Here is a 14547-nt window from a genome sequence, read left to right on the forward strand (position 1 = left end):
CTGCTCCTACATCTGCTTAAAAACATAACCATTATAGGCTATATGACACTCAGTTTTTACAACTAAAGTTGTTGCAGTGAGAACAATGAGCCAAGAGGATTGTGTGGAGGTCAAACACAGAAGGTCTTTGGGAAGAAGAAGAAGAAGAAGCTGTTTTTTTTAAAAACATTTCATGTACAAAATATGAAACAGTCTGTGAATCCAGTGGATTCTCACTGATTTGGCCAATTAGTGCAGTCATGAAGGGGAGGTGTAGGTGGGAGACGAGCTGCTGCTGCTGCAGGGAGATTTGTAATCAGCATGGATTGACCAAAAGGGGGGATGCAACAGCACTATCAAGAGCTATATGTGTATTATTAGAGGGAGATTAATATCAGGCATGTTTAAAAATTGAACAAATGATGAGCTGGGTCGCATTTTCCATCCTAAAGTTTTATTTTATCGCAGCTGTGTGGATGTTGAAACGACTGCTGGAACGCGCACACGTCCGTGCTCCTATTGGCTGCGCGCAGCGTCGCTCAGAGGAATGACGACTTTGCTGCTATAAACCAGCTGATGCTGAGGATGTGAACACGGAGGAGCCTCTGAAGGACTGTTGACGGTACATGGAGAGCCCGTCATCCGGCTGTAAGCCTGCAGATTCGGTCTGGTCTCCATCCACAGATTGAGTGAGTAGAGGACATTTAGGATCGTGTCACGACGCGCAGACAGGCAGGCAGGCATCAGGCCTGGGGCTTTTTCACCCCCTCTCTGTCTCTGTCGCTCCACATGATGTTTCTTCGTCTTCCCACATCATCATTTTCACGGGCATGATGCTGAGTGCTTCACAGATTCACCTCACACATCACATCTGCAGGTAAAAACAGATGTTTCATTATGGACGTGGGCTGCGGTGGATTGTGTGTTATATGTTTTTGCGCGCATGAAATGCTGTCTAATTATGGGGGTTTATGGGTAAATGCTATTTGCGGGTGCTGTTGTGCAACACTGTCGTGAACACGGTGCGTGAACTACGTTATAATGTATGCACTGGTTACTGTGTAGGCTGAGAAACGCGTGGACAGCGACGGAATGATGGTGGTGGATGTGGTGGTGGTGTTGGTTGGTGCGCTCCGCAACGCAGCGATGAGAGAGACGCAGTTTGGATGCAGAGAGAGCAGCAGCATTACTATCCACTCTCTCTCTCTCTCACCTCATACACACGCGCACACACATACCCTCGTGCACGCGGACGCACGCACCAGCCTATTAAAATCCCAAACTCACTCATTCCCCTGTTTTTTTTTATTTTTTCCCCCGTGCATGTATACATGCAAGACACCCAACAGGCGTTTGGTTGCATGATTAATGCTTCAGTCCATTCTGTCAATATTTGCTGGATTTTCCTGACGTTTTCCACCTTAATATTCCATTTAGCAGCTGTCTGCCTGATGGCTGCAAGAAGGAGCAGCAGCTTTATCAATAAACCGAGGAACATTTTTTCCTCGAGTACAGGATAATAATGCATCCTATAGGCTGCTCCAGTTGCAGGCTTTTTTAGGGTATATTTGTCTTATTCAGACACGATACAGTATATGGATGTGATCAGTCCTCAGTGTCAGCACCATATCCTTAAATGACTAGCCATGGTATGGCCTCAACATCCACCTTATCACTTCCCCTGGAAAGACTTGGCTGTGTGGAGTGTACACTGCATAGGAAAACGCCCACACTGGGCACATGAGCCAAATCAACATTAAAGTGTTTTTTGTTTTTTTTTGCACTGCTGAATAAATCAAGTGTTAAAACAAACGAATTTGGACTGATACTGTGAGAAGATTTGATGGTTCCAGTCCAACAGCATTACAAAAGAGGCATTTAATAATCGTGGTCAGTTTTTGGATGTGTGACAGGAGGAGATTTAAGCCTTTGGATATCATTTTTATGTTTTTTTTCAAAACACTTTATCATTGAGTGTGTATAAATGTAGAACATGCTCTTGGAAAATGGTGTGGAAAGCAAAGTATGGGCTAAGTATTAGGGCACAGGAAGAATCTAAGTTGTGAGAATGTTAAATCATCACACATTTCAACGCATTCGGTTCAACATGTTGAATGTGGCAGGTAATTATACAGTGGGCTGTACACAAAATGCAGCTGAGGCTGATGGGAATGTCCTTATAGTTTTGCAAGTATAGAGTGAACCAGGGATGACGTATTTTTGTAGGCCAACCAGGAAGTTAGAATCGCCCTGGTTCGCTCAACAAAAAGTCAATGGGATTTGGATTATTGCAGAAATAAGCTCTGTGGCAAACACAAGTTTATGATACTTGCAGGTTTTAATCAGCAAGATAATCTCCACAAATGAACACCACTTTTATGACTTTTGAGGTGTGAATGCAATCGCCAGAAGTAAAAAGCTAACGTTAGGCTATAAACCAACTACACCACGGTCACATGAGCGCGTGTATAAACAACGAGGCTGGAAAGGCTGATGAGTCGGCGTGATAACGTTTAGTAGTCTCATTTAGCCACTTGTTAGCAACCACCTCATAAAGGCTTCAAAATACACAAGTGGGGTATTTATTGATTTATTTATGTCGTGGAACAAAATGTTAAAATCTCTTCAGCTTGTGTTAACCACAGACCTTATTTCAGGCATCCAACTAAAAACCCATTAAAAAAAAAACATTGACTTCTAGACGAGGAAACCGCAAGTGCTACAATGCTAACTACTTTCTGGGCTCATTCCTGTAGCACTCTATATGGGCACCAACCAAACAATTTTGACCTGATGATATCTCTAGATTAGTCAGAGGATCACCAAAGTTATTACATATCATCCCGAGGGGAACATGAATTTGTGCACCAAATTTCATAGCAATCCATCCAATAGTTGTTGCCATGCTAGCAGCTCTGTGAGGCTATACTTTGAGCATACAAACATCTTAGTAGTATGCCAGAAAAATATTTTGTATGTCCCAACACATAGTATGTCAAATGCAGTATGCCAGAAATACCAGGATGTCCTACTACATCCGGTCGTATTTTGCAGTATGCAAGCCAGCATGCTTTTCTGTCTATTCTGACCCACAATCCTCTGTGCAGTGGATATATGAGCACAAGGGTCAACGTTCAGGGTGCAATATTATGACGAAGTAGTATTTCCCGATTGTATGCATACTGCATGCAACAGCACATACCTTGTAAGGGCAGCTGTACTAAAAGTAAAAAGAAAAAGTATGTGATTTCGAATGTAGCCCTGTTGTCAATGATAATGCTAACATGCTGATGATAAGCAGGTGTAATGTTACCATGTTAACCATTTTAGTTTAGTGTTTTTGCATGCTAACATTTGCTAATAAGCACAAAACACAAAACAGCTGAGGCTGATGGGAGTGTCATTCATTTTGGTCATAAACTAAAGTATTGGATCACCTAAGTTATTGAAACTCGTTGTGAGGGAAACATGAATGTCTCTACCAAATGTAATGGCAAATATCCATCCAGTAGTTGTTGAGACATGTCTCTAAAAAACACAAACGTCAAGCTGCTGGTGGTGCAAGAGGAAAAGTCAGAGGATCATCATGTGGGAACCATGAATGTTTGCACCAAAAGTTGTGCCATTCTGTCTTGTAGATGTTGAGATATTTTACTTGATATGTGAAAACTAGATCACCAAAGTCTTTAGGATTCATCATCTTGGAACCTTGGATATCTGAACCAAATTTTATGGCAATCCATCCAATTGTTGTTGAGATATTTCAGTCTGCACCAAAGTGGTGGACCAACTGACAGACAGCAAACTACAAAGTTAGAAAAGCAAAGGAGGCATGTCTTAATAGTGCTGCATTATACATCCACTTCCACTCCAAACTGTCATCATTGCAGCATCCTGCAGATTGAATGTGTGGCTGATGGGAAAGGATGAATGTGTGGAAGACATGCTTAAGTCATCCATGATTTAAATGTGTCCTCGAGGAAATGCTGCCTTTCAGTACATGCACATGCCCTAGTTAGCCACCATCTGTGCCAGGAATACCACCAGCATGCTACCGCCTGTGCAAGGCATGATGGGAAGTTGGACCTTGGAGTGACCCTCTGACAGTTTTAACACCTTGCTTCTCTATTTCTTCCTGCAGGTACGACCGTGTGGAGGTTTGGATATAAGCGTGAGACGGACAACCTCAAGACATGGAATAAAGGGAGCTCGGAGACAACTGAAACCGCTCGAGTCAGATCCATAAATAAAAGAAAACTGACATTTTGAAGGCTGGAACAGAGCTGTAGAGGGAGGAAGAGAGAAGAGGAAGAGGTTGTGAAGATGGGGTGCAGTCAGACGACGTTTCTCCTGGACTCTACAGCTCACTCCGTCAGCCGCCGGTCAAAGCAGGAGTCTCCTCGCTAAAACCCCCGAGCAGATCATTTCACCTGCTGGAGGAGCCCCCGCCCTCGGTGATGTGATGAATAAGTTTGAAGTCCTTGGCATTGTGGGAGAAGGTGAGTGGTTTTTACACAGCAGGTTTTACTGTGTGTTTGTAGAACGTGAGGAACTCTGATCCTGGTGATCACAGGAGGTCATCCACTGTGTGTTTTCATGGGAGTTTTAGCCTGCACATCACAGTTGTCAGATCTTGTATCTCCATTTTTACCCAATACAGAGAGATTTTAAAGGGGTTTGTGAGCCTGAGCGGTTGCAGGTTATTCATAGAGTAGCATGTAATCCTTTGAGACTGTCCTCACAAGGAAAACGAAAGCATTAGTCATTTGTTTACCGTATATTCTCAAATAGTTTCCAGAGCCTTTATTTACCTTGACTGCCGAGAGAACCAGGTTTATACAGGTCTTTATTCCTATATTTCCCTGTTTTATATTTTAGCAGATTTTAGTAAGAAGCCTCCCTGTTTCCTGATTAATTTGCTGCTAAACTCAAAACATCCTCTATGTTTACCTTGCTGTCTTGATAGTGTACGTTTCCACAGCACTAGTTTCATCAGAGTCATGTCATACTCACCCCTCTGCTGATCTGAGTTTCGCTTCTCTAACAGAAATACTGTTTTTTATTCTCATAAAAACAGTAGCATGTTTACAGGGGCAGTGTGTAGGATTTGGCTGCATCTAGTGGTGAGGTTGCAGATTGCAACCAACTGAAACTTCTCCCGCGTGCAAAGTGTGTAGCAGAACTTCGGTGGCTGACGTGAAATAATGAATGACCCTATATAGAGCCAGTGTTTGGTTTGTCCGTTCTGGGCTACTGTAGATACGTATGTAGCTATAAACGGCTCATTCTAAAGTAATGAAAATACAAGTATTATTATTATCAGGTGGTTATACACAAAAGAAAACATAGTTATTAATAGTATATTCCATTTCTGCCAATAGATCCCTCTAAATGCAAACATCAGTGAAATTCAACACTTCCTAGATTGTTGTTTCACATTAAAAGCCTTCCAGCAGGGTCGGGTCTAGAAGGTAACCCACACTTTGGGAAACTCTCACGAGATGGTTAAGGTTAGGATAGGTCATCGGGCAGCGAGTCTTGCAAGAGTTTTTTCATGTTATCGTAATTTGGGGGATACCTTCTAGACACAACCCTCAAAGGGCGCGATCCATCCCCATCCTGGTTGTTTTTTCTACAGAGTAGAAGCACCTCAGAGTGGTGAGTTTGTCGTGACTCTGGAGTCCTGATGGAATTAGTGCGGTGGAAATGTACAATATGGTGAATTTACCATGTGAGATATCAGTACAGATAATTTCACACCCCCTAAATGTTTTTTACCCAGACTTATTTGGGCATGCCGGCTTCACCCCTGGGTATTATTTAAGAGTCTTACCGGCTTTTGTTTGAGAATTTACGGTAAAAGATAGAAACAAGCTATTTTTACAGTATGTTTGCCTGACAAAGACATCCAGTGGTTGTGTGAATTATGACTCTTTTCTGTCGGGGCAGGTGAACCTACCTTGACGTTCACTGCAAGACCTCATAGGGAGGAGCTAAAAAAATCATGTGACTTTAGCACAAGCTGACCGCTGTTCATTTCACATTTCAGTCAAACAGCCAACGCTGTTTTATTTTAATCCTGACAACAATCTTTCTGTAACCATAACCAAATATTTCTGCCTAAACTAAACAATAACCCATAGTGGTGGCAGTCTACGGGTTGTTTTGATAGGCAATGACAAAGTACGTAATTGATCACAACACTAGGTGCCACTAAATCCTACACACTGTACCTTTAAGCCATGGACAAGTTTAAAATATAATAAGGGATTGAATATTTCCTAACTAGAATTTTATTCCTCTCACAGTGAAACTTTTTCGCTTTCAGAAAATATCTAAAATGTCGAGGTCGGTTATACTGTACGTCTTGACTGTATGCATCAATATGTTTGAGTGCTTTGCTCCAGTGACAACATTGATGGCCGGTCAGAAAATGAAATAAATGAGGATACAATTTTAAGTCTAGCTTCAAATGACTCTCGAGTATTCCACACATCAAACCGAGCCGTAGTGATTTCTTTCCGACAGCAGCGTCATTTGCGGCTCATTCCAGTGAGTTGAACTGACATGCGTCCTCGGCTTCACTCTAATGTGAGAAGACAGAGTAACGGAGTGTTTATTGTTCTGTTGATAATTCTCACTAACTGTGATCTACATCAGTGCTTGTCAGGATCCATTCATCAGAAAGTTAGACACATGAGAACTAAATGATGAGAGATTTAAAGCCACAGCAACAACACTTTTCCTTTGTTTTTTACTTGTCGTAAAGCCACTATTGAATAATTCTGATGGCACAAGTTAAAGGGGATCATTTTATCATTGTAAATTCACATTTGAATGTTTTCTTTTAATGATGTTTCTCAACATACAAACAATGCCGTCTCCTGGATAATTTGACTGATGTTATCGCTGTTAGTTTTATTCATGTGGGATGTTTTGTTTGTTCTCGCCTCGTTCCCCAGTTGAATTAAACATTTAAACTGAGCCTTATTATGTTGCACGTCTCATTTGAATGGCAACAAAAGCAGTTTGTAAGGAAAATAATTCACTTTAACCAATGCAGGTCTGGTTGACATGACCAACAAACAGACTTACAGTCGTAGACCTGACATCTGAAATATGGATGACCAATGGAGAACATGGCGTGCTTAGCAAAGACAGACAGGAACACTGTGTGTGTGTGAGTGTGTTAGTTGTCAAAGGCGTACGTGTGTGTGGAGTGTGTGGGAGAGTACGTATGCCTCCGCCTCACCTATTAACTGTTGTTTCTCTGGTGGTTCTCACCTAATGCACTGGTTTGTTTGAGGCCGAAACATTAATTAAGATGTCGTCTTTCTCTCTGTTTCTTTGTCCAGGGGCGTATGGAGTGGTGCTCAAGTGCAGGCATAAGGTAAGACACTGAGATTTCTCATTTCTGTAGGTCTAACTGTATGGAAATATTCATGGTTTTGCATCATTGTGATATGAAGCCTACGGTATGTGCTGCGGTGCATTTTGAGCTGTTAAAATCAGACGATGATGAAGAATCAAATGTGTATATGTAACCAGTGAAACTAGAGCTGCAACGATGCAAGTTGATTGGAAGAAAATTGTTTGGCGACATTGATTAATCGTTTGAGTAATTTTTCAAGCAAAAAAAGCCAAATATGTGCCAGTACCAGCTTCTCAAATACAAGGATGTGCTGCGTGTTTTGTTTTTTGGACTGCAGGTTGGATAAATCAAGCAATTTAAGGGCATAGGGCTTTTTTCCACTACTTTTCGTTACATAAACGATTAATTGAGAAAATAATCGGGAGAATAATCAGTAATAAAAATATGATAGTTGCAACCCTAATTGAAGGGGCGTAAAGTGGCCCCTTCCCAACTTCCTACCCCCTACCTCCAGCACCCTTGCTCGGACCACACCCATCTTCGAACTCTTTTAATTTTGATCTCATCTACACATCTGTAAAGTTTCGTGACTGCATCTTGCACGGTTGTGATGCTATGGCGTTGACAAAATCTGTCCACAGACAGACATATAAACACCTGGCAAAGTACTCAAAACCTCTTCTGTGGTAGTTTCCGCTACAGTAAGTGTCTCCAGTACCACATTTTGCCATGATGACACACAAACTGACTCACCAGGCTAAAACGATACCAGCCACACAATGTCACGGCTGGTAATCAAACTATGCCACCTCTCCACCAGTAGAGTATACTGGAACTAGTTGAATAAATGAACACACCAGTTTCCATTCCTTGTTTCATTCAGATTTTTGCACACAATGAAATTGACCCATGGAGGCATTTTGACACAGTCTAAAGCATGTTGTCCATCTTGTATGATGTTGTAGAAAGAGCAGGAACAATAATGTTTAGAAAGCTACACAAAGTAAAAAATGCATTAACACAAATTAATTTTAACATCAATCATTTCTTTAACGCAATTGACCTTTCGCACGTTGTAGTGGACTCGGTTTTAAAACTACAATAAATCTAAGGAATTCATTGGTACCAACCATGTCATACTAACTTGTTATGAAGGAGGTTAAGTAACGCTCCAAACTTACCCTAAATTTTGCTGAGGAAAAACTGGCATGGCCATTTCCAAAGGGGTCCCTTGACCTCTGACCTCAAGATATGTGAATGTAAATGGGTTCTATGGGTACCCACGAGTCTCCCCTTTACAGACATGCCCACTTTATGATAATCACATGCAGTTTGAGGCAAGTCATAGTCAAGTCAGCACACTGACACACTGACAGCTGTTGTTGCCTGTTGGGCTGCAGTTTGCCATGTTATGATTTGAGCATATTGTTTATGCTAAATGCAGTACCTGTGAGGGTTTCTGGACAATATTTGTCATTATTTTGTGTTGTTAACTGATTTCCAATAATAAATATATACATACATTTGCATAAAGCAGCATATTTGACCACTCCCATGTTGATAAGAGTATTAAATACTTGACAAATCTCCCTTTTAAGGTACATTTTGAACACATAACAAATGTACGATTGATTTGCGATTAATCACAATTAACTATAGACAATCATACGATTAATCTTGACTAAATATTTTAATTGATTGACGGCCCTAGTTTAAATCCATCACCATTGTTATGAATGAAACACCAGACTGTTGACCTGGCTTGATCAGACAGTAACAGGGTTAATGGCAGATTACTGCAACTATTATAAGCATCTACTGCATTTAAGGCCTCGTTATTAAAGTGATGTTGAGTTTAATCTGAATGAAAGAAGAAGTTACTGTAAAGGTGATATTAACGCATGACACATTTTACACATGATCCACATTGTGCCTGATAAAATATAATAAATAGATTAGAACAGACATCATGGTTGAGAAATGGTCATGGTCAATTTAGGAACTGTTTGTACTTTCTAATGTTAATGAAATGGTTTAGTTTACTTCTCCACCAGTGCCGCAAACGATGGTGAGCTTAATGCTACATCACATACACATACAGTATAAACACAGCACATAAATAATAGTGAAGACATCAGGTGCCTTTTTGCCTCAAACTCCCATATAAAGTTGGTGAAAGTAATCCCACATATACACATTTTAAATAATCACACCGTTGTGTATTGTAAATAGATACTGAAGAACCACACCAGAAATGTACCGTTTTAAGATGGTATTTTGCAGCTCTCTGTCTAAATGTAAGACAGAAAGAGAAGACTCAAACATTCATTTAATACTTGGAAATTGTAATTAAAGATACTTTTAGGTGCCCTTTACTGGGTGGAAAGGAGTCACCACAGCTACAAATATATATATATATACACTGTATATTAAATACTGCTGAAACAAAACTGTGAGGGGATCATTTATCTCATATCAGCAGAACAGCTATTATCTCATCTCATCACATGCAGCACTATTTTCTTATAACAGACATCTTTAGAAATTGTGTCAAATCAAATGTGACATTAACCTACATTAAGAATTGTTGCAAAAGTGTTTGGTCTTTGGACAACCTTGTCTTATAGAAATTATGCTTATTTACTCATTTGTTTCCAATTTGAAGGGAAACATAGTCACAGCCTGCATTAATGTTGTTGGTGTTTCTGGGTGGATGGATGACTTTAGGGGTTTCCTGTGTCAAAATCCTGTCGAAGATTCAGGAAACGTTGTGATTTTGGTTGAATTGTAGTAAAGTTAAAACTTCCTGTTTCATTTTTTAAGTCACTTTTGACTTTTTCCATATTTAACCACAATCCTTCCCTAACCTTTAACCAAGTGCTTTGAATTATCTAAAAATAAAATAAAATAAATCTTTAGTTGCTACCGACGGCTTAGTTCAGAAGTGAAATTTATAAAATTAAGATAAACATTTAAATCAATCATGTTGGTAAGTTGGTTATTATGTTTTCCAATAATAATGATAGTAAAACAAAAACTAGAAATGCTGTGTAAACCCCTGCATTGTAACCCTACTTAATAGTTAGAGTTTTCTTTCTTAGATAGATAATTGTTGTATTTGCATCTTTACAACTAGTTCAGTTCTGGCATCTTTTTAGGATAATATTAACTGTAAATTTAAAAGTAGATTAAATGTAGTTTACAGGACTTTTGGAGCCCTGAGTTATGTCTGCAGGTATTCCTCTCAGGCTGCATACAGCGGTCGTGTCCAGAAGGTAACCGACAAATTGCGAAAACTCTAGCGAGACTCGCTGCCCGACGACCTATCCTAACCATAACTATTCAAGGTCAATGCCTAACCTTAACCATTTCGCGCAAGTTTCCTAAATTGTGGGCTACCTTCTAGACATGACCACATACAGGCCCAATAATCTCCAGCAATAAAGCTGGGCAGCTTTTTGTAGCCTGAGAGGCAGAAACAAACACCCGACAAAGCACCCTGCACCACACGCTGCTGCTCGTTTTGCTCAAATTGGTGTCAACATTTTGATCAACTCAGATGTTCGCTCATGTGAATTGTGGAGGCTGAATAGTAAGAGAAGAATATTCAGAGAGACTTCAGTGAGAAAATCAACCTGAAACTATAAAAGTGAGGGAGACGTATGTCCCCCATCCCCACGCATCTACGCCCCTAGTTGCTACGAGTGGATATTGTATTGCAAGATTAGATACTGTAGGGAAAACAAATGAAATATGTTGCCAGTGAAGATTTTGTTGACACATTCAATATCAACATTTTATGACTTGGCAGATAATTAACAAAATGTCCTCACTATGTCGATTAAAGAAAATGTAAGATAGAAACTTAAGTAGTCCGCCTACAAATAGTTTATAGAGTATTTGTAACATTGCAACAGTTTATAGGTTGAGATTCAACAATTCGACTGTTTAGCTTTGTCTATAGATGTTTAACAGATTATAGAGTCTATGTGACAATTCATGAGCATACCTACATATTCTCAGAATAATTTAGTTAAACTTGAACTACTCACTCAACCTGAAACTTATGTTTCTTGCAAAGCATTGAGTGTCATAGACCCACGCTGTATCGCTTTTTACCTATATAGCTAAAACTAGATTTCTCACTTGTGGAAATACTCTTCTAAACTGAATCAAACTAAGCCACATTGAGCTGCATTTATCAAAACTGTCTTGTAGTGAAGATTCATCTCAGTGGATAAAGCAACACGTTGTGCTTTGACTGCATAGAATTACATATTTTTAGTCTCATCTTGTATCATTCCTTCTGTCAGCACATTTATGAACATAATATATTTGTGAAAAACACCTCACTGCACACGCAGAGCGAGAGAGGATGACTGTGGGAGGAGAGACAGTCGCAGCCGAGTCAACAAGAGAGGAGAAAGGCCTTTTTTACATGTTCAATGCTGCTGCTATCCTAACGTGTTTCTCAGAGAGGATTTAGAGTATTTCAGTTTTGGTCAATTTTAAGTGAAAATGAAGTAGCGTGAATAGGGCTGCTCCCTCTTAGTCTATTAGTCGACTAATGGTTTTGGTCTTAGTCGACTCAGATTCCTTTAGTCAATCATTTCCAAGAAATTTATGAGCACATCTCTGGTAAACACAAAATTTAAAGTGCCGCTTTTGTGTGATTCTTTGTGGGAAAGATCTGTCGATTAAATCAACTAATTGTTAGTGTTGAGTGTTTGTCGACTAAGAATGTCTTTGGTCGAGGACAGCCTTAGTGTAGAAGCTCAAAGATGTACCTGATAGCAAACAAATCTCGGTTGTTACTGCATACATTGTATGACAGACGAATGAAACTAAACTGGGCTGATTCATTATGGAGTACTGTTGGTGTTTGCCCTGTGGTCCCTCGTGCCATTTGTGCATGTTTCTTTCGTTTTAAGGCTATACGCTTCATGAAAATTTTAAATGAGCCATAAATTATCTACATTGAGTGAGACTCTAAATATGCAAACGCCTGCATTCTGGAGGCATGAACAAAATGACCGAACATGATGGTTAGAGAGGAAGTTGCAACACCAGCAGAGGCAGATAAAAGATAAACTATAAAGGACAATCCGCATTATCGGACGTGTTAAAATGCAACTGACTGTGAAAGTCGCATTTCTGTTGTCTCTGTCTGTTTTGTAGGGAACGCTGAAGTATTTGTGCTCTGATTAAGGTCTTTGTTTAAAGTTAAAAGCAGAATTTGTGAGACAAATGTTCTCTCTATCAACACTAGTTTAGAAAGGAACAAATATATGAACCGATTTGACTCATCAGGCCATTAAATGGGCGTTATTGCTCGCTATAAGCACCATAGATGTAGGTCAGTAGGGGCCTACTACGTTGTAAAAGTGAAAGCGAAACTTAAAAGCAACATGTTTTAAAATGTTGTAAAACTGAATGAAATGTTACGTTTTGAACACAAACAACTTCTTTATGTTTAGGCAACAAAACTACAACTTCATTAGGTTTACGCAACAAAACCACTTAGTTCAGTTTAGGGAAAAACATCGTGTTTTGGCTTAAAATAACTAGGTTTTAAAACTGAATGAAAACTTAATGCTTGTGAACACAAAGTGCACCTACACGTTGGTTTCACGCTTTTGTTCCTTTCATAATGCAGCCAAGTCTCACCGCAAAGCGTGTAATAGACCTGCCTGTCCACTGGATGAAAGCGTGTCAGTATCACGTTTTGCCTCGCTGAGGCGTGAATATTACACGTCTGCATTAAGGTGCAGTTTTATTTTGCGAGACCGGTGTTTTTTTTTGTAAGTTACATTAGTGACGTTTGTCACATGTTTTGTAACACATTTTCCGCACTGACATTACGTTGTTTCCGTACATGTTTTACTTAGTTCACGTACTTATTTCAAGCCCAACCCTGACGTATTTCTTTAACTTAACTGTGGTTTTCTTGCCTGAGCCTAAATCAGTGGCTTTGTTGCCCCCTGCTGGTACTGCACGTTAATGCAGGTGTGTAATATTCATGTCTCAGCGAGGCAAAACGTGACACTGACCCGCTATCTTCTGGTGGACAGGCGGGTCGATCACACGCTTTGACGTGATATCGGGTTGCATAATTACCATCGGATCTAGAGGGCGCTGTCGTCTTCTTTTAGTCCTTCTTTCACTGATCGACCATGTGAATCTGATATGAATAGATGACAAAATGGACTACTGGTTGTAGCAGGGCCCTACTGACCTTCATAGGGCTTATAACCAGTGATAACGCCCCATTTAATGACCTTGCTGATTGTTATTTGTAAGCAATAGCTAACAGGTTATTTTGATAAGAGCGGAAGAGACAGCAGCTTCTACTTTCATTCAACTACTGCGTGAAAAATGAAAGCAGAGAGTCTGGGAGAAAGAACCAACAAGTAGGGCGACTCAGTCATTAAAGAAATGACAAACTGTGTGTATAATGTGGCTGAACCGCAATATGTTCTTGCATAGCATAGATAACCCAAAGCCAATGACATTAATTGTTAATTTTTCCGTCTCAATCTCCTTTTGACTTCATTGGACCATGAATTTGGTTCCCAGTGAATCTCCATTTCATAAAAATTTAGATGCCAGCTGTCAAAGTGTTGTCATGTTAAATCCTTTCTGTTGCACCAAGTTACTAAGAAGTGACATGTTTTAACACTTATATAACAGAAGTCAGGGATTCATTTTCACATGTAGAGACTCAGACCATGGCAATAAAAGCGTTTTAGCGTTGCTGTGAGAGAGCAGTTATTTTTGCTTTTCTCAGCTGGAAGCAGGGCAAAAGAGAAAAGGGTGGCAGAGTGTGATGGAGAGGAGGAAATGCAGGGGGAGGTATTGAACGTGGAGACTATGCCGACGGTAAATGGGTCACCCTGTTAGGAGTCGACAGCAGACCTGCATATAAGTGTCTGAGGGAGTCATCGGCACCAGGTGACTCAGAAGAGACTAACTGTACTACCAAGAAATGAAATGCATTATAAATGGGTGTCCCTGTATAAATTATGTATACTTTACAGTACAGTATGCTTTTGATGGAACATTTAATTAGCCGAGCAAATATGTGCTCGCGTTTGTGTGCAATGTTCTGCCACTTTATGGAAGTGTTTTATTAGCGTATGTGGGTGTGTGTATGTGGAGGCTTATGTGTTATCTTGAATTTGTGTGTTGGGAGCGAC

At 40.1% G+C, this 14547-nt stretch overlaps 1 protein-coding gene across 5 annotated transcripts in view; it reads left to right on the top strand.

Moving 5' to 3' along the window:
- The first annotated feature begins 311 nt into the window (after positions 1 to 311).
- cdkl5 (cyclin dependent kinase like 5) overlaps positions 312 to 14547 on the top strand; it is a 44683-nt gene continuing 30447 nt past the window's right edge. Inside the window, exons 1-3 of one of the 5 annotated variants that reach the window (XM_074619556.1) lie at positions 312 to 856; positions 4121 to 4478; positions 7335 to 7369. In XM_074619556.1, coding sequence (XP_074475657.1) covers positions 4442 to 4478; positions 7335 to 7369 — 72 coding nt within the window. In that variant the 5' untranslated portion in view covers positions 312 to 856; positions 4121 to 4441. The remainder of the gene's footprint in view (positions 857 to 4120; positions 4479 to 7334; positions 7370 to 14547) is intronic. The other 4 variants (XM_074619573.1, XM_074619565.1, XM_074619540.1 and 1 more) reach the window with 4 other exon arrangements.

Source organism: Sebastes fasciatus, chromosome 2 (assembly GCF_043250625.1).
Source record: "Sebastes fasciatus isolate fSebFas1 chromosome 2, fSebFas1.pri, whole genome shotgun sequence".
Lineage (NCBI taxonomy): Eukaryota > Metazoa > Chordata > Actinopteri > Perciformes > Sebastidae > Sebastes > Sebastes fasciatus.